Source organism: Trichoplusia ni, chromosome 3, assembly GCF_003590095.1.
Source record: "Trichoplusia ni isolate ovarian cell line Hi5 chromosome 3, tn1, whole genome shotgun sequence".
Taxonomy (NCBI): Eukaryota; Metazoa; Arthropoda; class Insecta; order Lepidoptera; family Noctuidae; genus Trichoplusia; species Trichoplusia ni.
In genome coordinates, this window is record NC_039480.1 from 5962803 (window position 1) to 5988091 (window position 25289).

The 25289-nt window shown below is 37.3% G+C and overlaps 1 protein-coding gene across 6 annotated transcripts in view; it reads right to left on the reverse strand.

Annotated features, from left to right (window-relative positions):
* Positions 1 to 25203, reverse strand: part of LOC113509063 (signal transducer and activator of transcription 5B) — a 46461-nt gene extending 21258 nt beyond the window's left edge. For 2 of the 6 annotated variants that reach the window (XM_026892338.1, XM_026892340.1), the window contains exons 1-18: positions 24985 to 25203; positions 21527 to 21574; positions 19371 to 19428; positions 18103 to 18179; positions 17441 to 17590; positions 16596 to 16719; positions 15853 to 15973; positions 14641 to 14744; positions 13867 to 13973; positions 12908 to 13112; positions 12261 to 12343; positions 11498 to 11567; positions 10901 to 11055; positions 10132 to 10255; positions 3891 to 4019; positions 3390 to 3496; positions 2240 to 2401; positions 1219 to 1343 (exon numbers count right to left, since the gene is read on the reverse strand). In XM_026892338.1, coding sequence (XP_026748139.1) covers positions 1219 to 1343; positions 2240 to 2401; positions 3390 to 3496; positions 3891 to 4019; positions 10132 to 10255; positions 10901 to 11055; positions 11498 to 11567; positions 12261 to 12343; positions 12908 to 13112; positions 13867 to 13973; positions 14641 to 14744; positions 15853 to 15973; positions 16596 to 16719; positions 17441 to 17590; positions 18103 to 18179; positions 19371 to 19421 — 1894 coding nt within the window. In that variant the 5' untranslated portion in view covers positions 19422 to 19428; positions 21527 to 21574; positions 24985 to 25203. The other 4 variants (XM_026892335.1, XM_026892339.1, XM_026892337.1 and 1 more) reach the window with 3 other exon arrangements.
* Positions 25204 to 25289: the final 86 nt, after the last annotated feature.

Below are 25289 nucleotides of genomic sequence, written 5' to 3' on the forward strand. Positions count from 1 at the left end.
GCTGGTCCGTTTCTCACGATTAATAGAAAGGGTCGAGGTGCACGACTAACTAAAACCTATTTGTGTTTGTTTGTATGTTTTCGCTATAAATGTCTGCACCTGGAAGCCGTCAGTGATTTGTCTAAAGACGCGTTCATTATGACATTACGCAGATTCATATCGCGACGAGGTAAGCCAGCGGAGATATTTTGTGATAACGGCCGCAACTTCGTTGCAGCCGCTAAGGAAATAGGCCATTTTCTTAAAACTAGTCATGAGTCTGTAGTTGATTTTGCTACCAACGAGGGTGTGAGGTTTGTGTTCTCTCCCACGTATGCTCCACATTTCGGCGGCATCTGGGAGGCCGGCGTTAAATCCGCAAAGTTTCATTTGAAACGCGTTATGGGAAACAATCATTTAACATTTGAGGAGATATGTACTCTTTTCACGCAAGTGGAAGCAGTGCTCAATAGTAGACCTTTATGCCCACTCTCCCCTTCCCCTAACGATTACCATTTCCTAACTCCAGGCCACTTTCTGATAGGGCGTGCCTTAAATGCATTGCCTGGTCCATCGCTTGAACACGAAAGGGAGAACAATCTTCAACGCTACATGAAGCTTGAACAAATACATCAACATTTCTGGCAGCGCTGGCAAAGGGAGTATGTAGCGGAGCTACAGCAGCGCTTAAAATGGCGCACTAAAACGGCATCCCTGCAAGTCGGCGATTTAGTTCTTCTTCAGGAGGACAACGTCCCACCACTCAATTGGCGAATGGGACGAATCAGCCGCTTGTTCCCGGGGGCCGACGGCGTTACGCGAGTCGCAGACGTGCAGACTACCAGAGGTTGCTTTAGGAGACCTTTCACGCGGATCTGTCCCTTGCCCACAGCCTTGACAGATGAAGACTGAAGAAGTTGAAAGGAGACTTTCAACGGGGGGGAAGATGTCTACGCCGTACCAACGCCTAGTGATTTTTAATAGCAACAAGTTGCACGTTTCCTGAAATGCTATCAATTAATCTTTGTATTTTATTTTTTCTACGTCCACCCGCACATCTTCGACATTTTTAGTTAGTTAAAATTTGTACACGGTTGCGTCGCCAGCAAGATTGCTTTTCGTTTTGTAATTTCCAATTTTGTGAAGATTAAAAGCTATAATTGAAGAAACTGAGGTTTTATTATTAAAACTTCCAAAATGTCCAGTACGAGACACCACTCACTAATCACCGATACTCACCACCGACCCAGGCGATGGTGATTCCTCCGAGCTCCGAGTCGGAGAAACGCAGGAGGAAGGTGCCCGGAGGACACTTGGAGAGCATCTCCTCAGCTTGCTTCTTCTGAATGAAGCCCATGATCAGGCTAGGTGGAAGAAAGATATTCAAATAACAATTATTCATAGTAATTTACGTGATTCTAACTGCAAATTTGCAGTTCGAATGCAGTTGACACGACTGCAATAGAACTGCAAACCAACCGTTACAGAAACCGTCACACGACTGCAATTGGACCGTTTGATTGGTTTGCAGTTCTGTTGCAGTCATGTCAACTGCATCCGAACTGCAAATTTGCAGTTGAAATGCGGTCCGTCTGTTTAGACCCTAGCCTCTTTAACATGTTTTGTAACATTATGGAATGCAAATAAATATATGAATATGAATACTTACAGAATAAATGATTCAATTTCATTGAAAAAATTACCTTCGATTTGAAAATATTGTCGTTTTTGAAGTCGATTGAAAACAAGAATTTTGTTTGTTTTTATTCAAACAGATATAGCGCAGTTTTTCTTGTTTAATAAATGCGGACAACATCACATACGTTGTTCTGAACCCAAAGTAAGTTGCTAAAGCACTTGTGTTATGGAATTCAGATACAAAGAAGGTACCACAAACACCCAGACCCGAGACAATGTAGAAATGTGAATTTTCCATTGACCCGACCGGGGATCGAACCCGGGACCTCAGAGCTAGCGACACCTTGAAACCGGTGCGTGCGCCACTCGACCAGTGTTGGCATTTGCAGATGTTTTGCTATTATTTAGAGACTGTTTTGGATTGCGTATAATTTTATTTGTTTAGCTTCATTTCATATATTAAGCGCCTGTTTCTGCCATCTCTGATAAGCAGATATCTGGGAGATAAACTGGAAAATTCTATGAAGTAACTTAAGGGGAACTTAATCTGTCGATTATGAAACAGGCCTTATACCTGTTTGTTTCTTGAAAAAATACATAAATAAACCAAAATCCCACTAACCGATCACACCACAGCGTCCTCAGATAATCCCTGGTGACCTTGACGACCATGTAGAACCACTCCCAGAAGGTGAAGTTCCTCTCGGGCAGGGCGTCCTTGCAGAACTGGGTCCAGGAGACGGGAGTGGCGTTCAGCTCCAGCGTGTTGAGGGGGAGGCTGGTCCTGCCCGCGGCGCAGACGCTGCGTTAGTCAGGGTGCCGTCAGCCCGGGTGAGGGGGGGGAGTCTAAGGCTGCGTTTCCACCAGAGATGAGCGAGGATCCAAAGCGAGGAATGTGTTTGTAAAAACCAATAGAATCGCTTCATTAACCTCGCCTCGGTCAGCTCAGCTCTGGTGGAAACGCTGCCTAAGGCACAAGCAGTTGGCTTGAGGCAGTTTTTTATTAAAAAAAAAACGACTCCCGCGGCAAGGAATTTCATCCTAGTGTTGCGGGAGGTTTCACAAACATTCAAGTCACAAAGACACAAAGACTCAGGACAAGCATTGGTGGATCACACAAATGCTTGTCCTCGAACTAACACGTCACGCAGTGGGTTTGGCGTGATGAACTCAACCACTCGGCTATCTTTGCAGTCATATGTAAAAACAGCCTAAGATATATCTATACTAATAAATAAAGCTGAAGAGTTTGTTTGTTTGTTTGTTTGTTTGTTTAAACGCGCTAATCTCAGGATCTACTGGTCCAAATTGAAAAATTCTTTTTGTGTTGAATAGACCATTCATCGAGGAAGGCTTTAGGATATATACCATTACGCTGCGACTAATAGGAGCGAAGATACAATGGAAAATGTGAAAAAAACAGGGCAGGTATAAATCATAACTTATATCTTCTACCCACGGGGACGAAGTCGCGGGCAACAGCTAGTATATATATACATACTTATAGTTGTCCCGAGGCTGTATACTCAGACCATGGCAAATACATTCAGATGGCCGGAGGTTAAATAGTCAGCCGCAGGCATACACATACACACACTTTCCCTGAGCCTGTACAGTCAATCTGAGGCATGCGTATTCTTGCCTGAGGCATAGTGCGACTAATTATTAATTTACTTTCAAAAAAAAAATACTAATGAATACAAAATCAATGTAAGATTACTCTGACTTTGATTTGCAGTCAGTAAAACAAACATGGAGATAATAATATGTACCTGAAAATCTTCTCAGCCAGGAATCGAAGGTTGTCCTCCGAGAGGTCACCGCCGGTCGCCGAACAGAACTTGATGCGGAGCGTCTCCGCTAGCTGGCCCCAAGTCACCTGACAAAATAGATGAGGTTGATACTCATGTGTTATCTATACTAATATATAAAGCTGAAGAGTTTGTTTGTTTGAACGCGCTAATCTCAGAAACTACTGGTTCAAGCTGAAAAATTCTTTTGTGTTAAATAGACCATTCATCGAGGAAGGTTTTAGGCTATATACCATCACGCTGCGACTAATACAAGCGAAGATACAATGGAAAATGTGGAAAAAAATGGGAAATTTATTCATCTTCGAGGGCTACCGTTCAAAAATTCCTAACTTATATCTTCTAAACACGCGGACGAAGTCGCGGGCAACAGCTAGTTTATAATAAACTTAAATCTCGACAATTAAAACGAAACATAACCCTCCTTATTGACGCAGTCGGTTAAAAACACTTATCACTCACCTTATCAGGCACGGCGAAGGGCACGCGGCCCGGGGGGCTGAATGCGTTGTCCCACGTGACTGTCGCCCAGCCGTGGGGTTCTTGGTTGCCGTGGACAATCACCACGACAGGCAGGGAGAGGGTCCATACCTGGTGGGGTGGGGGTGGTGATTAGTGGTGTGGAATGTAGACGAAAGCTGGATAGACTTAATTTTTAATTGATAAGAAAAACGTCCATTTTTATGTGAAAGTATAGTGACAATAAAATAAAACCGGACGAGAGACAGTGTGTTTTTTTTTTTCATTATTTTGTTTTACGACTCCCAAGATTCAAGATTCAAGATTCAAGATTTATTTATTGTTTGTCACAGGTGGAAATTCAGCTCTTAAAATTAGTGTTATAACAAAGTATCACTGTAACATACCCATGTGGTGTACAATCTTTAAAATTTACAAATACTTGTCAAAAGAAAAACAAAATGAAATCATTAAAGTAACATAATAACCATTAGAGAAAATAAATTAAGTATGAAAATCAATTGGTATTTGTCATAATTATTGCATCATTAACGTCATATTAAATAAATTTTAGTCAAAAACATTTGTCACTGAATTAATTGATGTCAAAAAAAAAAAAAGAAATAGAATAAATAAAAATAACAATAATATAAATCGTCATGACAAGTGTACAAAATAGTCAAGGCAATATAATATTCATTACCACTACATTACAGATAAATACATTAAACAATAACTAACACTTTTCATTATCATAATACCATTAAATAAATTTCAGTCCAGACATTTAAAGAATTCATTAATTGTATAATATGCTTTCTGTATCAGTAGTTTTTTAAGTTTGTATTTAAAAGTAGCTAATGTTTCAGTGGTTTTAATAAAGTCTGGCAATTTATTATAAATTTTCACACCCATACCAAATATGGATGATTTAAACTTAACTGTTCTACTCTTAGCTGCCTTAAGGTCATTTTTATATCTTGTACTTCTCATAGTCTCATAATTACTGATATCTCGCTTTGTGATTGAGGCTGCTTCCAATATAAACATTGACGCTAGGGTTAAGATTTTTAGTCTTCTGAATTCTGTTACGCATGAATCGGTCTGTTTATGCCCACATATACTTCGGATACATTTTTTTTGGGCTCTGAATGCAAATTCTCTGTTAGTAGAGTTACCCCAACACAGTATACCATATTTTAGAGTAGAACCCACATATGCATGATAAACATTGAGTAATACGTTTTCATTTACAATTCTTCGAAGTAAATAGAGAGCATATGAATACTGGTTAAGTTTTTTGCAGACATCATCTACATGCATTTTCCAGTCAAGTTTTGAGTCGATATGGACTCCTAGAAATTTAGTGTTACTGACCTGATTTATTGAATTACCTTTATAATTAACATTGATTTTATTTGATTTTGAATTTTTATTTGTGAAGGACATATAGTTTGTTTTATCAATATTTATTTTTAAATTATTAATTATTAGCCAGTTTATAATATCTTCGAGAGATTTATTAACCTGAGCTTCAAAATTTTCTTGACCGGTATCTGCAAAAATGGCCGTGCTATCGTCCGCAAACAATATCATGTCCTGGTCTATAGACCTTGGTAGGTCATTGATATATATAACGAATAAAAGAGGCCCAAGGATACTTCCTTGGGGAACGCCAAATTTTACAAGTTTAGGGTCCGACATATAGATGCGTTCGAATTTTGTGTCTATTTCTATTTTCGTTATTCGTGTTATTTGAAAACGATCACTTAAGTACGACTTAATAAGTTCCAACGCATTCCCTCTTATACCATATTTCTCTAATTTGTTAAGTAGGATATTATGGTCAACATGGTCAAAAGCCTTAGTCATATCCATAAAAATAGCGGTTATTTGTTGCTTGCTATCCAATCCAGTCATTACTTTCTTAAGAAAATTAAAAAGAGCATCACTGGTGGATCTTCCTTTACGAAAGCCAAATTGTTCATTAGTAAATAAGTTATTGAGTTCAAAGAAATTATATAAATTATTATATATAACCTTTTCGAAAATTTTTGCCATCACTGGTATTAACGCAATCGGTCTGTAAAAACGCATATCCTCTCTATCTTCTTTTTTAAATAATGGATTTACGATCGTAATTTTCAATTTTGAAGGAAAAACACCTCGTTCTAGACACTGATTGATAATGTTACTAATTACTGGAGCTATGTGACTAGACACTCGTTTTATAATGTTCGTATTTATGTTGTCATACCCTGTACTATTCGTGTTGTTTAATCCTTTTATAATTTGATCTATTTCATGTGGATTGGTTGGCTTTAAAAAATAGAATTTGAATTTGTATTGTACGTTTTTGTAACTGAGCCGCTAGAGGTTGAAGTAGACTGTATTTCATCAATGAAGTAGTTGTTGAATAATTGTGCTATTTCCTTAGGATTTGTAACTAGTTGATCTTTTACTTTTATTTGTGTAATATTTTCTTTTGGAGTTACTATTTTATTATTATTTATGATCTTCCACATTGCCTTTCCCTTGTTTGTAGCTGAATTAATATAATAACTGTTTTGAGCCTTTTGTGTTTTTTTAATTATAATTCTAAATCTTTTTGAAAAGTTTTTAAATTTTGTTTTATCATTAGGATTTGACGTCAACCTATACTTCCACAATAATTGGCGTTTTCGTTTCGAGCATATTTTTATACCCTTACTTAACCATGCAGGCTTCTTGGAAATTGGTATTTTCACACATGTATCTGGGAAACATAAGTCATAGAAAAGACAAAATAAACTATAAAAAGTATCAAAGTTTTTTTCAGGGTCATCACTAGTGTAGCATTCGGAAAAGCTGAGATTTTTAATACAATTTATAAATTTTAATATATTTTCTTCGGAATAGTCACGTTTATTTTTATACCAGTGTGTGATGTAGTAACTTTTCTTTACTGGGCAAGTCAATAATTGTGCTGTATGGTCAGAGAGTGAAAGTTCCACTACTTTTGTTTTTGAGCCTCTAATATTATGTGCTATATTATCAATACAAGTCATGCTATTTAGTCTTGTAGGTTGATTTATTGTCAATGTTAGATTAAAGCTTGATAGTAATTGTTCAAATTGTCTGGATATGTTGTTTTTCTCAAGTCTGTTTATATTAAAGTCACCACATAATATAACTTTTTTATTTCTGTACGATATTTTACTTAATAATTCTGTTAGCCTAGAAAAAAAATAGATCCATTATGTCTCGTTTATTTTTAGGTGGTCTATAAATGCATAATATTATAATTTTGTGGTCAGTCAATTCAATACCACTACATTCGAAAACATTAGTTATACTTAAGTCTCTAGCTTCTGTAATAATTTTAAATTTGTGGTTTGTTCTTATCATTATACATGATCCCCCATTCCGGGTTTTACGTGAAAAGAAATCTCCTAGAATAAAATTGTGTAGTTTAAGTATTTTGGTATCTTCCGGGGTCATATTGTGCTCGGTAATGCATAAAATGTCAATAGGATTTTCAATATTGTTTTTACTTAATGAGTATAAGTGTACGTTTAGCTCATCTAATTTAGTAATGAGGCCATTAATATTTTGATGCAGAATGTTTATATTTTTATACTCGAAAAAAATCTTTATTAGTAGGAGAACTCTCATTTTGATGATTTGTATTTTCAATATTTTCTGTTTGTGTACATTTGTCAATATACATTGGAGCAGTATCAACGCTGAGCCTTTCCATCGAATACTTATTAAAATTTTGTTTATAAGTAATCCGTAATATTTCCCTTAGTGTCAACTGAGATATATGTAATGCCAAAGAACTATAATCTGGAATAAACATTGAATAATTCATGCTAATGTATGTTGCGTGAATGTACTGAGAACACATAAGTTTAAATTCACAATTTAACTTTTTTACATTCAAATGAATATTATACAAAACTTCAGAAACGATTACATTAGTATTTTGTGTATTGTTTAAGAAATTTATCAAATTAATTTGAGTTTCTACTGGGTTTCTATCGTTAACTCCCCCTAGTACAATTACAAAGTCATTCTTGTCCAATAAACTTATTTCTGATTTTTCGGTGTTTAAGACTTGTTTCAATGTTGCCCCTCGCTTCCAAAAACATGTAACTAAAAATTTTTTTCCTAATAGTTTTTGAAGGATTCTTTGGACAAAGCGTCCCTGCTGATCAGCAATAATAATGACCTTATTTTTAACATTGTTGCGTACCGCGTTTGTAGATTGATTTCCGTTGATGGGCATTGATGATTTATTTTCTACAGTATTCTGTTTTTTGACATAGGACTTTCCTTGGGCGTTTTTCTGTTGATTTTGCAGTAATACACTATCCTCCAAGACGTTCTTGGTCAAATTGTGATTCATTTCCGATGTTATAATATCAGTATATTCTATGTTAATTGCAATAGGTTTCGTGTTGTTTACCTGTCCATTGTAATTTCTTTCTTGAATCGTCAATGCGTCTGATTGCCTTTTTCCTATAACAGGCGTTTCAATTATTTCTTGTGATATGTGTAATTGCTTTTTATTTGTTGCAGGCGTTCTATTTTTGTTTGTGGTAGATTTATGCTTGTTTTCTGTGCGTGGAGTCAAATTTCTTTTATTTGGAGAATGTATGTCTTTATAGGCATTTATTATGTTTATGTATTTTTGCAAGTCTGTTTTTAACTTAAAATTTTCGGAGTTTAAATTTTCGATTTCTTTGTGGGCGCTCAGTAAATCATTTGATAATAGTTCAACTTTTTCTTGAAGATCAATAACTGTTTGACTCGAGTTTATTGATGTATTTGGCAGACTCATCATAGTCGTGTCGAAAAGAAGTGATTTATCTTGACTGATGTCATTGACAGAGCTCGATTTGAATAATTTTTGGTTTCGGTAGGTAATGTTGTCGTCCATAGTTATTATTGGTCCCAAATAAAGATTCAAAAAGGAATCCTGGTCGCTGGAATCGAACTCGGGGCTTGCCACGTACAGTGTTTCAGAGTAAGAGCGGTTACCACTGGACTTCTTGAGTAATGCTTTTATTGTCGAATATATGGTTCTTACTGTATATTTCGTTGTTTTAAAAGTTGACTGGTGGTTATTATGACTCATGTGTTAGGAATTTTTTGCACTGTTTCTTTGTTCACTTTGTTATACCACAATCATAATTTGTTTTTAATGTATTTTAAGATGGTTTGTTACCTTTTTGTGATTGTTGATAATTAATTGACATGTACCAGTTGGTTTTTGCCTAAAAACACTTCGTTCACTTCTGTTATTGTAGTTTGTTCGCATAATTATTGATGTAAAATATTGGGTTTTTGTTTATAATTACGGGTTTATTGCCACTTATTGTTTGCACTTTAAGATATAGATGGTGATTCGTAGTTTTACAACCCCATATTTTAATTATGTAACACTTATTTATAACTATTCATTCTTTATTGTAGATATTCACTTTTGTTGTATTTGTTTATTATTATTATTATTTGTCACTGTTATTAAGTTATATGTCTTCACTTTGTTTTTTTTTTGCACTTAAACACTTAGTTTACTTCAAAAAGATTGATATAACTATTTTTAAATATTTTTTGTACGGAGCTTCGCAAGAATCGAACTCATGACTCGGCGCGTCTCGACTAATCCCTCAGTAAGGAATTTAATCCTTGTGTCGCAGGGTGTTTGACAAATATACAAGTTACAGGGACACAGGAGCATCAGACTCAAGACTAAGTATTCGTGGATCACACAAATGCTTGTCCTATAGTATAGATAATTAACCATAATCATTTTTCTGTACATAACCCAAAAAATTGTTGTAACTGTTTTTAGGGTTATACAGAACAAATAATAATATAATATATAATAAATGCGGACAACATCACATACATTGTTCTGAACCCAAAGTAAGTTGCGGAAGCACTTGTGTTATGGAATTCAGATACAACGAAGGTACCACAAACACTCAGACCCGAGACGATGTAGAAATGTGAATTTTTACATTGACCCGACCGGGGATCGAACACGGGACCTCAGAGTTAGCGACACCTTGAAACCGGTGCTCACGCTACTCGACCACGGAGGTCTTAAAATGACCATATTTATCACACGAACATATACAAGGGAATCGAACCCACGACCTTTAATTCCAATCAGGATCACTAACCACTAGGCCGACACACCAACATTTCTTTACCCTTGTGAAACCATAAAAAGCCTATTTCTTCAACTTACTTGGAAGACCAGCTCTCCGCCTCCAACGTTGAACTGCGACTGGAACAGCAGCGTCAACTTCTCATCCATCACACTTTCTGTGCCTTTCTTCTCGGCGCGTTTGATCTTACGAAGTTGCATGTTCCTGTGTACAAATAATACATTCATAGTAAATTTCTTGATGAGGAAAAACATATAACTGACTTCGAATTGAAACTACTGAGCCGAACTTGACGAATTTATGGGAAATGAAAAGAGAATCAACAAAATTGGTGAGGTAACAAAAATACAAAAGAATAAGGACGATTTGAGACCTTCCAAATTTTTGTATTTGGTTTAAAGGAAGCTAAGGTTTACACCCGCGTATTTGCTAGTTTCGATACGCCGCGTCAGGTCCTAATTAAGGACTCCGGTTGAGTCCGACACTAGTCGGGCGATCCCGATACATACGCGTGAGTAAACCGTTGATTTTTTTCAGTGTAATTGATACCTTAATTAAAGGCAACTTGGTTTGATTACCGCGTTCAGTTTTAACGAGACGACCAAAATGTTTGATGTCAAAGTTTACGTGGATTAAACTTGAAAACTTTTAGGATGACTTGAATCAAAATTTACAGGTCTTCAAATTCTTGTGTAAACCTATTATTATGCGAGTAAATAAATAACAAATTAGTTGGATCAAACCACACTGACCCATAAAGCTTCTATGAGTTTGAGTCACACCTTAACCATCTACATACACCAGTCAAACCCTCCATCAAACGGTTTACCGTCAAACCACCAAACTGACCTGAAGCTGACGCTGAGCTGTCGACTCGTCGGCTGGTACTCCATGGTGCCGGTGTTGTTGAGGATGTCGCCACACTCCACCGGCTGCTTGCCCTTGCCGGCCTGGGTCTCGCTCTTCAGGAGTAGCTGGGCTTGCTGCTCAGATATTATCACGACCTTGAAAGATAATCACAAGTTAGATATCAAATCTATCATGTTTCTTTTTTACCCTAACTGAGTTTAATCTTTCTTTTTTTTAATACTACTCCCGCAGTAAGGAGTTGAAACCTTGTGTCGTGGGTTTCACAAACATACAAATCACATGCACAAGGTCGAGGTCTAGAACCGGCTGGGTGGGCGCTCATATTTCCTTTTTTTAAAAAAATGTCTTCTGCCCTAAGGAACTTAATCCTTGTATCGGTTGTTTCAAACATACGAATCACATGTACAAAGACACCCAGACTCAGGACAAGCATTCGTGGATCACACACGCCGAATGGTCGAACTTTGTGATGGACTCCCTTCTCCGCACGTCGGCCCAAAGAGGGTAGGGTGGCTTCGGGAGGCTGTCAGTTCTTTAGTTCAAGAGTTATTTAGAAAGGATAGAGAAGATACTCACGCTGACTCTTGGCGGCGTCATATACACGTTCAGCTGACCCCCGACCAGCAAACGGACCGTAGCCGTGAAGCTGGAACAACAGTTCTCATTAACAAGAGGAATTGTATAAAAGGCGGATAAGCTTGACGCGGTTGGTCCATAGATGGCGTGACCATCTTTGTCATAACGAGTGCCTCCGTGTTTCGGAAGGTATGTTAACTTGTGGGTCCCGGCTGTTATTCATACATCTTTGATAGTCGTTACAGGTAGTCAGAAGTTGGAAAGTCTGGCAACTAGTTTAACGAAGGGGTATCGTGTCCAACTGGGTTGAGGAGGTGAGATAGGCAGTCGCTCCTTGTAATACTCGTACTTAGCTGAAACCGGTTAGACTGGAAGCCGACCTCAACATAGTTGGGAAAGGCTAGGACAAACTTGATGAAATTTATTCGGATTAGATGACTAATTCCTTGTAAAATGTTGACCGGGTATAAAAAATAAAAATGTTTCTAGTTCGGCGGATAGATAATTAAGAAAATATTGCATTATATTCTACTTTAATTAAAATATTGAAAATTGCACCTGTAATGACTGTCAAAGATGTATGAATAACAGTCGGGACCCACAATTTAACGTGCCTTCCGAAACACGGAGGAACTTGCTCCCTTAACCTATATTAAATGATGTAACCACGTTTATATGATCATGCCGCGTCAGCTCATGATTAAGGACTCCGGTTGGGTCCGAAACTAGTCCTAACCTAAATGCTTATTATTATTAAACTCACCGTGTGTTGGTCTTCATAACCTGCGGCGGTTGTTTCTCAATGACAAAGGTTGAAGTGACCAGGGTTGAGAGTAACCCGGTTACCTGGTGACAGAAAAATAGGAAAATATAGATTCCGTACAATAATAATTAATAGATTTTGAAAAATCTGAAAATCCACGTTTAAATGTTGAATTCAAGTTTTATCAAAATCCACCCGATTTTTTAGTTGTAAATTGCATTGTGATTGGGTTTGAAGCTACCCTAAAAATTCCAGTCTGCCAGCTTATCGGGAAGTGCTTCAAAATGTCCCTCTACATACCTGGTGGTAAGCGACCTCGACCGAGGTCTGGAACCGGATGGGTGACCCACCTACTTGCTCATGTTGTCCAGTATCTCAGCTAGATACAATTGTCTCACTACATAGTTGATGGTAAGCAACCCAAACCGGGGTCTGGAACCGGATGGGTGGCCGCGACTGACCAGCTTGCTCATCTCACAAAAATGCGACTGTACCTCTACATACTTGATGGTAAGCAACCCTAGCCGAGGTCTAGAACCGGATGGGTGACCCAGCTATTTGCTCATCTCACCAAAATGCGACTGCCTCATAACACACTTGATGGTAAGCAACCCCGCCCGAGGTCTGGAACCGGCTGGGTGACCTACCTGCTTGCTCATCTCGTCGAGCATCTCGGCCAGGTGCGGCTGCCGCAGCTCGACGATCGTCTTGGTGTTGATGCGCGCCACGTTGTTGACCTGCTGGCGCGTCGTCCAGATCAGGTCCGCGAGGAGTTCGCACCACTCCTGGATGGTGTTCAGGTTCGACTGCATCGGTACGCCGTTGCCGCTCAGCTGTTGCTCGCGTTTCCATCTTAAGAGGAGATTGGGGTTTAGGTTAGAATTTGTTGGTGATGTAATTTTGTTTAAGTTAATTAAGAACTAGTCAGAAAACCGGTTAAGCACCAGTCGGACAAGCGACAATGAAGGTTCTATACAAATAGAAAAAAAAAACAAAATATGACCTATGAAATTAATGACCGCACCAAACATTGCTTAAATACGATATTTAATTGTAGTTTCATCATCTGTGATAATATGAACTGTCTAGCTATAACAACTAATGAGATAAAGGTTGGTGACAACCTTATAAATAGGGTTCTGTTCTTATTTTATGGGTACGGGGAACGATAAAAAAATTGTGAAAAATAAGACTTGATTTATTCAATGTTCAATACCAAATTACAACACTATTGGCCGATTTTTCAATCGCCAGATAACTTTTATCTGACGAATAAGTTTGACGTTTTGACAGCTTTTGTATAGGAAATATGTCAAACGGCCATATTTACTCCTCAGGTAGAAGCTATCTGGCGATTGAAAAATCTGCCCTAAATAGGTTTTCTGACAAACTTAAATTGCCAAAGATAAACTGCTTTAAAGTTTATGACGTAACAATATATTTATATCTATATTCAATCGTGACGTCATGCGTAAGTTTCATTCACTGTAATTTAGTCAATTTATGTTTGCGGAACAAATTAAAAATACGTATCCATTATTAAACATTAAACTACAATATGGACACTGAAAAAACAAATTTGGTCATCCTCATTATGGGTACTAACTTGATAAGCTCCTCATCCAAGACCTGGCTCTGCAGCTGCCTCAGGTTGGCGATGTTCTCCTTCATGTGGTCCACCAGCTCCATCTGCGATTGGCTGATCTGGGCCACCTGGGACAATAGGAGAACATTAAGTGGTGATGGCTTCAAGGTTCTACGTCTGGATTTGAAAGCATTAGGTACAAGTTCGATCCGAACACAGGCGAAATACCAATATGACTTTTGAAAAACTTTATGTATTTTCTTCGTTACTCTTAGTCTAACGGTGAAATATTTTTTCTTTAGATGAGATGTTTTGAAAGAAGCCTGTGATCGAAGACGGACTGAGGTGGTGATGACGATGAAGACTGAACTAACGATGGAGAAGATGATGTTTATGATGTTGATGATGAAGTATTATAGTATTTACGCTGTACGCCTACAGATCGTAATTCCACTATTACCTAAGAGTTCTATATTTGTGTCTCATTTACTCTCAGCGTTGCCAGACGTCCCGATTTTGGCGGGACGTCCCGATTTTTAAATAAAATTTCAATGTCCCGCGGATTCACTCCAAATACGAATCTAAAAACATGCTAATTTTTTTCTAAGTTACACTTGTTTGCTTATGCTTTTCGCGCGCGGAACATCAAACATCAACTTGTCCCGCTTCTGACGGGAGAATCCCGCTATTTTCACTCAAAAAGTACCAAAGTCACGAGTTGTCAAAAAAAAATTTGTAGACTATAAAAAACTGTTCCCTTGTAGACTATAAGTCAGAGCATAACGGATAACTCACCAGGGCGTTGAGTTTCCTCTCGGTCTCTTCAATCTGAACGCGCAGACACGCGACTAGATCGCGACGGTCGTTGCTCATCGACTGCTGTAGGTAGTTCATGTGGCCTAAAACAATGATACAACATTAATAATGAAGAAATTCTTCTTTAACACCCCATACAAGTTATAAAATGCTGCAAATTTGAACGTCTGTTTGTGGCAATCAACAGGCCAGTCAATAAACAGACATACATACTACTAAGTCGTATCCTCTGTCCCTATATCCCCTTTGAATGCTTAAATCTTTAAAACTGCTCAACAGATTCTGATGCGGTTTTTTTTAATAGAGTGTTTCAAGAGGAAGGTTCTAAAGTATAAACTTTGCATGATGTAGTAGAGAAACAGTCAATTTTACAGGTTTCTAATGTGTTGAATATTTTTTTACGCCTTCATTGCAATGATTGGTTTAACCCTCCGAGGTACATCAAAATAATCTATACTAATATATAAAGCTGAAGAGTTTGTTTGTTTGTTTGAACGCGCTAATCTCAGAAACTGCTGGTCCAAATTGAAAAATTCATTTGTGTTGAATAAACCATTCATCGAGGAAGGCTTTAGGCTATAAACCATCACGCTGCGACTAATAGGAGCGAAGATACAATGGAAAATGTGAAAAAAAACAGGGCAGGTATAAATCATAACTTATATCTTCTAACCACGGGGACGAAGTCGCGGGCAACAGCTAGTGTTCTGCAAAATTGTACACCATAAAAAGATTTATAAAACGTCTTCGAGAGCGTGTCTGTCTTTTAAGGTTAACCCACTTTAACCACCACTAGTTGGTTATAAATTTAGTTTGAGCTCAGCCTTATAAATGTGACTACAGCAAAAAAACACTTTTAAATCAGCTTAATAAATATGTGACCCTTCTTTCATTTAAAATCATTTAAGAGAGCTCACCTTTTATTTTTAAGCCGTAATTTTTAATTAGCTTAACATTTAAAGTCATAACTACCCCTTATTAATTGGTTAAATATGTCACCTTTATAATAAAGAACTACATTTTCATTAGTCTAACAAAGTCATGACCCTTTTCTCACAGTCGGTTAACACAGCTCAAACCACGAAATTTTAATCACTTGGACAAAAACAACGCTTCTTTCTCTTGTCGGTTAAGATTCTCAATATGTTTAACAAACTCATAACCCTCCTTTCACAGTCAGTCAACACCTACCTTTATTCTTCAAGCACTCATGGTATTGCAGCGAGAAGGACTCGATGTTAGCTTGCAAGCTTCGGATCTCTTCACCAACCATGTTGACCTTCTGGCGAACTGTCTGCAGACCGGTGATCAGCTGTTGAGGTGATGAGTTATTAATATAGGTAAAATATAAAGAGGTTTAAAAATCTAAATACCCACGTTTTTAATGTAAAATTTCCATCCAATTTTTTCAGTTTTTATAGTTGTGAATTGCATTGTCATCGGGTTTGAAGCTACCTTGAAAATTTCAGCCTGTTAACTGATAGGGAAGTGCCTCAAAATTGACTTAGAAAAATCCAACCGGAATGACAAACAAACATACAAACAAGGAAGTGAGTATATAAAAACGTGGGAAAATATAACGTGGCGCTATGGCGTGACGTTAATGATGTCACCATTGTAGCGTCACGTTGTATCTATACTTCTAACTAATATATAAAGCCGAAGAGTTTGTTTGTTTGAACGCGCTAATCTCAGGAACTACTGGTTCAAATTGAAAAAATATTTTTGTGTTGAATAGACCATTTATCGAGGAAGGTTTTAGGCTATAAACCATCACGCTGCGACTAACAGGAGCGAAAATACAATTGAAAATGGGTAAAAAAACAGGGAAAATTATTCATCTTCGAGGGCTTCCGTTCAAAAATTCCTAACTTTATATCTTCTAACCACGCGGACGAAGTCGCGGGCAACAGCTAGTTCATCAATAAACTCACCTCGCTATATTTCCTCTCGGTCTGCGGCTGGGCTACGTAGGGTGCTCCGATCGCATTCTGAATCACATCCATCTCCATGGCGAGCGAGCGACGCATATACGCATATAGTTCATGCGGAGCATGGCTGCGAACAAAATATATGTATGATTTAGACACTACAGTTAGAAAAGTTGATTGTCTGTAAGGCTTTAGATAGACGGACCGCATTTCAACTGCAAATTGCCGTTCATGAGCATTTACAATGCATTTGACACGATTGCAATAGAAGTACAAGATAAAGTCCAGTCAACCCAAAGCGGGGAGGCTTTTGATGATTTTATATCCGGAAGAAAAGATTCAAGATTAAGGTATACTTGATTTTTTTACTTTTTTCTCAGCTCTTTCACAGGTAACTCTTATTTTTCCTACTCGAGTTTCAAACCTGGCGCCATCCTTCATTGACCTTCAGGCATTTAGCTGTGAGTCAAACGATCCCACAACTGAGCAAATAACTCCTTTTTCCCTCATTTCTTTCTTTATCTGAAGATATTTGGCTGTGTCCCACATATCTAACTACGACTATTCGACCCGGAGTCCAAACCCCGCACTCCTGTATCAGATAGTGTTAGACTTTTAGTGACTAAACCTGAACCGCCGTGCAACATCATCCGCGTTTTTGTGTCGGTGTATGGTAATGCGTTGCAATCCTTCATACACCGACCGCGAACTCCTTAACCCTACTCGAGTTTCAAACCTGGCAAATCCTCCCAACCAGTAATTCCCTTTTTCTCCCAAACCTTTCTTTCTCTTATCCTATTTGGCCACATATCTGACTTTAAATATTACCACACCCCTATATCCCCTACCTGTATTGCATGTGGAAGTTCTTCGCTGCGTCCAGGAGTTTCATCTTCGTAACGAACATGTCCGGGGACAGCATGAGGTCCGCGTGGGCCTGGATCTCCTGGACGAGCTCGTCCACGAAGAATCGCTGCTGGTCTTCCGGTTCCGCAGTCCTGGGGAGAAGTGTCTGGTAAATGGGGGAGGTTTTTTGGCTATTTCTATGATGGGTGTTTATATTCATTTATTTATTTGGTAGGTATACCAACAGCATAACATACATAATACAAATAAAATTTTTCTTGATATCTCGAATTTAAAACTATAATAATAATTTTCTTTGACAGTTTTAGTTTTGCGTCGCACTTTACTGCTAATTAGGTAGTCAAAAGCCTAGGTGCGTCCAAAGCGACTTGCGTGTTTACCCAGAAGTAGAGGGTTTGAATCTTGTCTGAGGTTGTTTTTTTTTTAATTTCCGCAAACTTATAGTTATATTCCAGTCAGGTAATGACGGTATGAGCCAATGATCCTTTTTTAACATTTTTTTCGACGAATTACTAGAATTCGCTACACCTGCCTGCTTTTCATTAACTCCTAATTCACCCGAAAGCATAGTAAACATGCTTATTATCTAAATCAGGGCAAAGGCATGGGTCTGCATACATTAGAAATACTTTGTAAAACTTACCAGATCCTGCTCTCAATCCATGGTGCGATGCAATGACGCACTTCGATGGGAAAATGATCTCCATAGATAGTGCGTACCTGTAGAAAATAAAAAATGATTAAATATATTTCAATAAGGCAATAGTTTTTATCTAGAATTACTCCCGCAATAAAGAATTTAATCATTGTCGCGGGGGTTTTCACAAACATTCAAGTCACATGCACAAAGACACCCAGACTCAGGACGAGCATTCGTGGGTCACACAAACGCTTGTCCTATGCGGGGATCGAACTGTGTGGTCTTGTCTTGGCGTGGTTACCTCAACCATCAAAAAATAAAAGTATATCTATGACTCGCATGTCTCAAATGACTAGCGATGATAGTTCATAAGATACAGCCTACAGACGGACGGACAGATAGACGGACAGCAGAGCCTAAGCAATAGAGTTCCGTTTTCTTTTTCAAATGAATTCGAAAATCTAAAAATAGTAAAAAAAAAATTCTTATACTATAATTATTTAATTATTCACCTCAGTTATTAGCTATTATTACATTACTACAATAAATTAAACTAAACTAATATTTACATTTTGAAAACTATATCAATATAAAAAGAAAAATATACATTATTTACAAAGCGTCAAAAAAGATATCCTCATCCCTGCCAAAGTCGGGAAACGTGCCCAGAAGGCTGGCTGCATGTGTCAAAATATAAATAGTAATTTATATTTTGACACATTCCAGTTTTTTCTAATCTTCATTATAATATACGGAGATTCAGAAGCTATTCAAACAAATTTTGAGTATTAAACAGTAGATAAAAATATCGACAGACAGTACCAACCACCCTGTACCACGATACGCACAACGACACCCATTTAACGATAGCGATGGAACCATTAACGTTTAATCGTTTAGAGTCTTGAAGTAACTCAGTAGAGGTTAGAATGTTTACTTATATTTTTATCTGCTTGACCTTATTTGAGTAAAGGTTGGTTTTTATTTAAGTTAAAGATAAGTTAAGTATATGGCTTGTTGGTCTAGTGACCCTGAATGCTATACCGGAAGTCGTGGGTTCGATTCTCACTCAGGGCAAAAGTTTGTGTGATGAGCACGATCGATTGAATCGTGTTTAATTTTCTATATTATGTATGTATTTAGCAATATATAAGCATGTTTATCAGTTGTCTAGTACTCATAACACAAGCTTTGCTTATTTTGAGACTAGATGGCGTTTTGTAAAAGTTGTTATTATTTTTTAATTATAGTAATTACTATAACATAATTACCTTCTGCAAACTCTCAGGCGGCAACTGCTGAGCTCTGGCCCAGAGCGACATGGTGGATCTAGAAAAAAAAAGAAGATATCAACACCATTACACATATTTTCTTTTAAGATATATTCGGGAGCTGTGATGACACAGACAGACACGTCAAACTTATAAACCCCTCTCTTTGTGGGGGGTTTAAAAAAGGTTTTTTTTAAAGGGAGCGAGATACTATACTTTTTTTTATACGACGCCGTCTTCTTCCCACCGTTGCACTAGACTTAAATAGGTGTTGCTAGTACCCTCGGTCTTTAAAACTGATAATATACGGCGTGACATTACGGGTGGCATTAATTTAAGACACATTTACAGGTCCAAACTAGCATTCAATAAATTAATTTAAATTTTAACAAATTTTCATATCTACAAAATTATTCGAAAATGTTAAAAAAATGCAAATTTGAACAACCTGTACGTACGACTTGTATCTATACTAATATATAAAGCTGAAGAGTTTGTTTGTTTGCATGAACGCGCTAATCTCAGGAACTACTGGTCCAAATTAAAAAAAAACTTTTTGTGTTGAATAGACCATTCATCGAGGAAGGCTTTAGGCTATAAACCATAACGCTGCGACTAATAGGAGCGAAGATACAATGGAAAATGTGAAAAAAACAGGGCAGGTATAAATCATAACTTATATCTTCTACCCAAGGGGACGAAGTCGCGGGCAACAGCTAGTTTGTGATATTATTATGCCGTCAAAGGACCGAACATGAGACATGAGTACCTGCAAGGCGTTACGTAAATAATTCGATGAATGAACTTTCGTACAGGGTGTTCACAATTTGAGTTACGGTTTTATTCAGTCAGTTTCTTGTTTGCGTGTTTGTTTGTCGTTCCGGTTGGATTTTTGTAACTCAATTTTGAGGCACTTCCCGATAAGCTAGTTGGATGGAATTTTCAGGGTAGCTTCAAACCCGATGACAATGATATTATTTATACCCAACTATAAAATCGGCTGTATCAATTTTCATAAAATTTGAATGGAGTGACATTTAAAAAAGTGGTTATTTAGATTTTTTTACATCTAATATTTTATTATAATATTGTTCGTTTGAAAAAAAAATCTTCCTACTTGCTAATTATTGAAACCTATCATGACTCAAATGATTAATGGCAACTAACCCTAACCGTGTGTCAAATTAATGTCGCCAATGTAGAACCACGTTGTATAAACTAGAATTTTAACCTTTAACGAGCAGATGTCAATTGGCATGTCACAAGTGTGGCAAGATGAGGAAAAAATATGTTTATTCAAAAACATTAACGAGTCAGAGATAATAATGTAAATAAAATTGTATTCTTAAGTTTTTTTGTAGTTTTTGAACAGTTATTCTGTAATGACCTCACATGGTGCTTAATTATATTAAGCCCCGCGGTTTTGTTCGCTTTCTTAAAGCTTATTTGGGTCGTTGCTTTATGTTATACTTGTAGTTGCGCGCGACGTCATCCACATGCTTAAAGTGTTAGTAACTGTTGTCCGCTACGATTCGAAAATGATCCCTTGGGAAAATAAAATCGGGATAAAACCCTTCCACGAAAAAACCACTGATCGGATCTTGACGAAACTTGGTACACAGGTAGTTTATAAGCAGGATTAACACATATGATAGTTTTTATCCCGGTTTTAATATTTTATGTTCCCGTGGGGTTCTTATCGATTTGTAGTTATCATATATAATCACTATTGTAGAAACGACATATAGGCAGTGCCGGCGTAAGGGCCACTGACACCCCGGGCGAAAATATTGTGGCGCCCACTTGAGGGAAGCAATATCAAGTGTTAGTTTTTTGCTGATCCCAAGTAAAATTGTATTAAGAATTTCATCTTTCCTTTAGCGTTACGTCTGGCGGTGGAAGTATTCCACCTCTAGCGTAGAGCACAGTTCTGAGGGTTTGCGCCAGGAGAGGCAAGAGACTCCAACTTCAGACCTTGGCGCCCCCCAGAATTTGTCGCCCTGGGCCATCGCCCCATCACGCTCTCCCCTAACGCCGGCACTGCATACAGGCGTTTTCCTTTTAAGATAGGTATGGTATTCTATGCTGACAGGCCCGTAGAATAATAAATTGCGGGTAAAGCCGCGGGGTGCAGCTAGTATATAACTATTACTTACGATTTCAAATGTTCCAAGTATTGATAAAAGTATTCTTCACCCCACTACCTGTAAAAATAACTAACATTAATTTAATGTGTGTGTGGGGGGGGGCTGGTCCTTTCAGGATGGATAGGATATTTTACTAGAACTATCACTGGCAAGTAACGTCTCTTGTCGCTAAAAAGCATAAAAATATTTAAGGTCACACGTGATTGAGGCCTATGTCCAGCAGTGGACGTCGATATGCTAAATTGATTACGATAGCAAAAAAAATCCCGATATTTTTGGAAACATCTCTAACGAAACAACTTAGATTTTGAGTCAAATACCCAATTGTTCTACATTGGCACGCACCGACCAAACTCGTGAGACGTTGCACGGCGGTTTAGGTTTAGTCAGAAAGACTGGCATAACCCGTTCCTCCCCCGAAGAGGTATGATTTCATAGAGATTCCTATTGTAATACCAGCTTATACACATCCCAATGCTGGGTATCGGGCTGGCCTTTTCCCGTATAGGAAAGTTTTGCGCATTGATCACCACACTAGCTCGCTGCAAGCACTTTCAGATTTCAATATTTGGTTCCAGACGATGTCGTCCTAGCCTTTTCACAACATCTTTCGATCGGCTCCCAGTCTAACCGGATTCAGCTAAGTACCAGTGTTTCACAACGAGCGACTGCCTATCTGACCTCCTCAACCCAGTTACCTGGACAACACGATACCCCTTTATTAGACTGGTTGTCAGACAGACTTTCTAGCTTCTGACTACCCGTAACGACAGCCGGGACACAAAATATAACGTGTTTAAGAAACACCATTCTAGTTAGTATTGTTTTAAAATAATTAAATCTAACTCGGCATCCATCTATTATGTATGTAAATATGTATTGAATGGCGTCTTAATGCAGAATAAATTGTTGTGCATTTAATTATATGGTGTAATTATATGCGGTCTTTGTGGGAATCTTAGATAGTTTATGTAGGTAGGTAGATAACTGCCTATTATGTACCTATCAATAAAAATATTAATAAGTTTTAAGTAAGAAAACTGGTCAATTGCGAATCGGAATGGCGACATCAAGAGTTCCTTACACAAAAGCTGAGAGAAACGAATTTGGTCCATTAAAATTAACCTTTAAATTTTTATTGTTTATATACCAACAGTCACCCAACATATTAACCATGTCATTTTTTTAAAGTGCTAAGAGAATTAATCATTTTTTTATCTGTGCAAATTTTATATCTGCCTTAAGATGAAAAAAATCATCTATAAAAAGGTTTTTATTGCCTAATTGATAAGCAAAAGACTTCCAATTTTGGTATTTAATAGCAGCCTTGATTAGGTACTAAAAGCTTTTAATATAGATATAAAATTCCAAAATAGAAGCCTTTTCGATTTCTTTCAATAAAAAAATTTAATACACTTAAATTGGGTATATCTCAAAAGTTTATAGGTCAATTATGATAATTTTATGCAGTGGCGGTAACAAATAGTTGTTTTGGCAGTTACAGCTTAGATAAATTCATATTGGATAAAATATTAACCTAACATGCAAACACTATTGTATGTGAAATAAATAAAATGTCGAAAAAAAAAAAAAAAAATAATACTAAATACCTACTAAATACTAATATTAAAATTTTAGATAACGGCAAAAAATAAACACTATTTGTATTATTTTTAACTATAGCAGGTCATGTGATGGTGACAAACAGAACGACAGGTCACCAGGTTCATTTTTTTGCATAGAGACAGATGGCAAATCATTAAATGAGTCCTGCTTTGGGTTGAATGGAAAAGAGGGTCAGGTTTCTACTGACTAAAACCCACCCATGTTCCTTCTTTTGTCCCCATGTATCGGAAGGCACATTAAATTGATAGGTCCCGGCTGTTATTCCTACATCTTTGATAATCATTACAGGTAGTCAGAAGCTTGAAAAATGACAACCAGTCTAACCAAGGGGTATCGTGTTGCACAGGTAACTGGGTTGAGGAGGTCAGATAGGCAGTCGCTCCTTGTAAAACACTGGTACTTAGCTAAAAATGGTTAAGACTGGTAGCAGACCCCAACATAGTTAGGAAAAGGCTAGGCCAATGATGATGTTCCTTCTTTTGTCCTTTGTGTACCAGGGGAACGGTAACCCTTTCAGACTCCCGCTGCCCAAGCAGGAACAGTGACACTTAACAGAGACATTGTGCTTACAACAAAGTTATAGGGAGTGCTATGCTTAGTTGATTTTCTTTTTTTAAGAGTATTTTTAAAATTAGCCAAACTGAAGAACTGGCTAGCATAATAAGTTCTTATTTAACGCTTACCATTTATCATTCGAAAAGTGATTTTGTATAGTAATATAGATTTTTTAATAAAAAGAACTGAGTGGATACTCATAAATTTAATCTTTAAGTCTTGGGTTTCGCAAACATTCAAGTCACATAAACAAAGACACCCAGACTCAGGAGAAGCATTCGGCATCAATCACTTGGCTATCCGTGCAGTCAAAGTTATCTGATTATGGTATCTGATCTGTCAGTCTTGTGGTTTCCTCGCAGATTGGTGTGCATAAAAGTTAGGATTCAATTCCTCAATGCGGGAGTCGTTTATAAAATATAAAAATAGGTACTTTAATCCCACCACCAAGTTCTAATACCAGTCCCATCAGATTAGAAACCATATTCTGAATAACACTGGGATTACAAGTGTAAGTTTAAAGATAAACTTATGTTAAATAACTTCCCATGCATATTGTGTGGACTGCATAATAATTGTAAAGCCACATGGAATAATTAATCCTCAGTTACAAAGATAAGATAGATCAAAGATATTAAAACTTAAGGTATTAAATTTGTGTGGATATTGATTTTCAGTCAATTTTTTATAGATACCGCTAAAATTATCTTCCAAAAATTTGGTAAAAGGATAGATTTTGAGCAAAAAAAAATAAGGTGATTTTCGATTCCAGATAGAAAAGGGCGGAAGGGCGAGAATCATTTTCATATAAAAATAAAAAAAAAAACGAAAAAAAATGTCTTGTGATTATATATCTGGATGTATAGTGGTTTTTGGTTTAGATACATTCTATTAAGAAATACTGAATTAGCAGAGAATTGACCTGCCCTAATATAACGAGAAACAAAGAAATTTTTAATGGTACTCACTCAAATTTATTTATAAGCACATAATTAAACACCGTACGTGTGTCGAGAACTTTTCAAACTAGCACGAACTATAGAGTAAACTTGCACTTTTAGATACGTCGCAAAAAGAGGCAAAGGCAACCTTTCGAAATGCCAGTAGGGCTAACAACTTTTTCACATTGCACTCCAGGGGTGAGTTAACCCGCCGTTTACCTGTATTGAACGCCCTGAGCTATTTCCAAGAAATTTCAACGCACACACACAACACAATATACAACGCTATCAACTCACAGTACTCACACTTCCACGAATAATTTTAATTTTAGTTCACGTACTTACTTAAGTTTCCGTGTCAAAATATCTCTTGATTAATCACTATGGCGGTAATATCGTCGTCAACAATTATTATTGGATGATTAACATTATTTTTATGTTAAATTGCACACCGGTTACTGAATGAGAGAGACAAAAAAGTGATGACAAAAAAATATAATTCGAGGAAACTCGTGCAAAAACACACCACCCCCTCTACCCGCGCTGGCTTGTTTGACAGTTGGAGTGATACCATACGTTAATTAAAATTTACCCGTTATGTTTTATATCACGTACTACAATCGTTACAGAAGTTACGCGTTAATTTAATT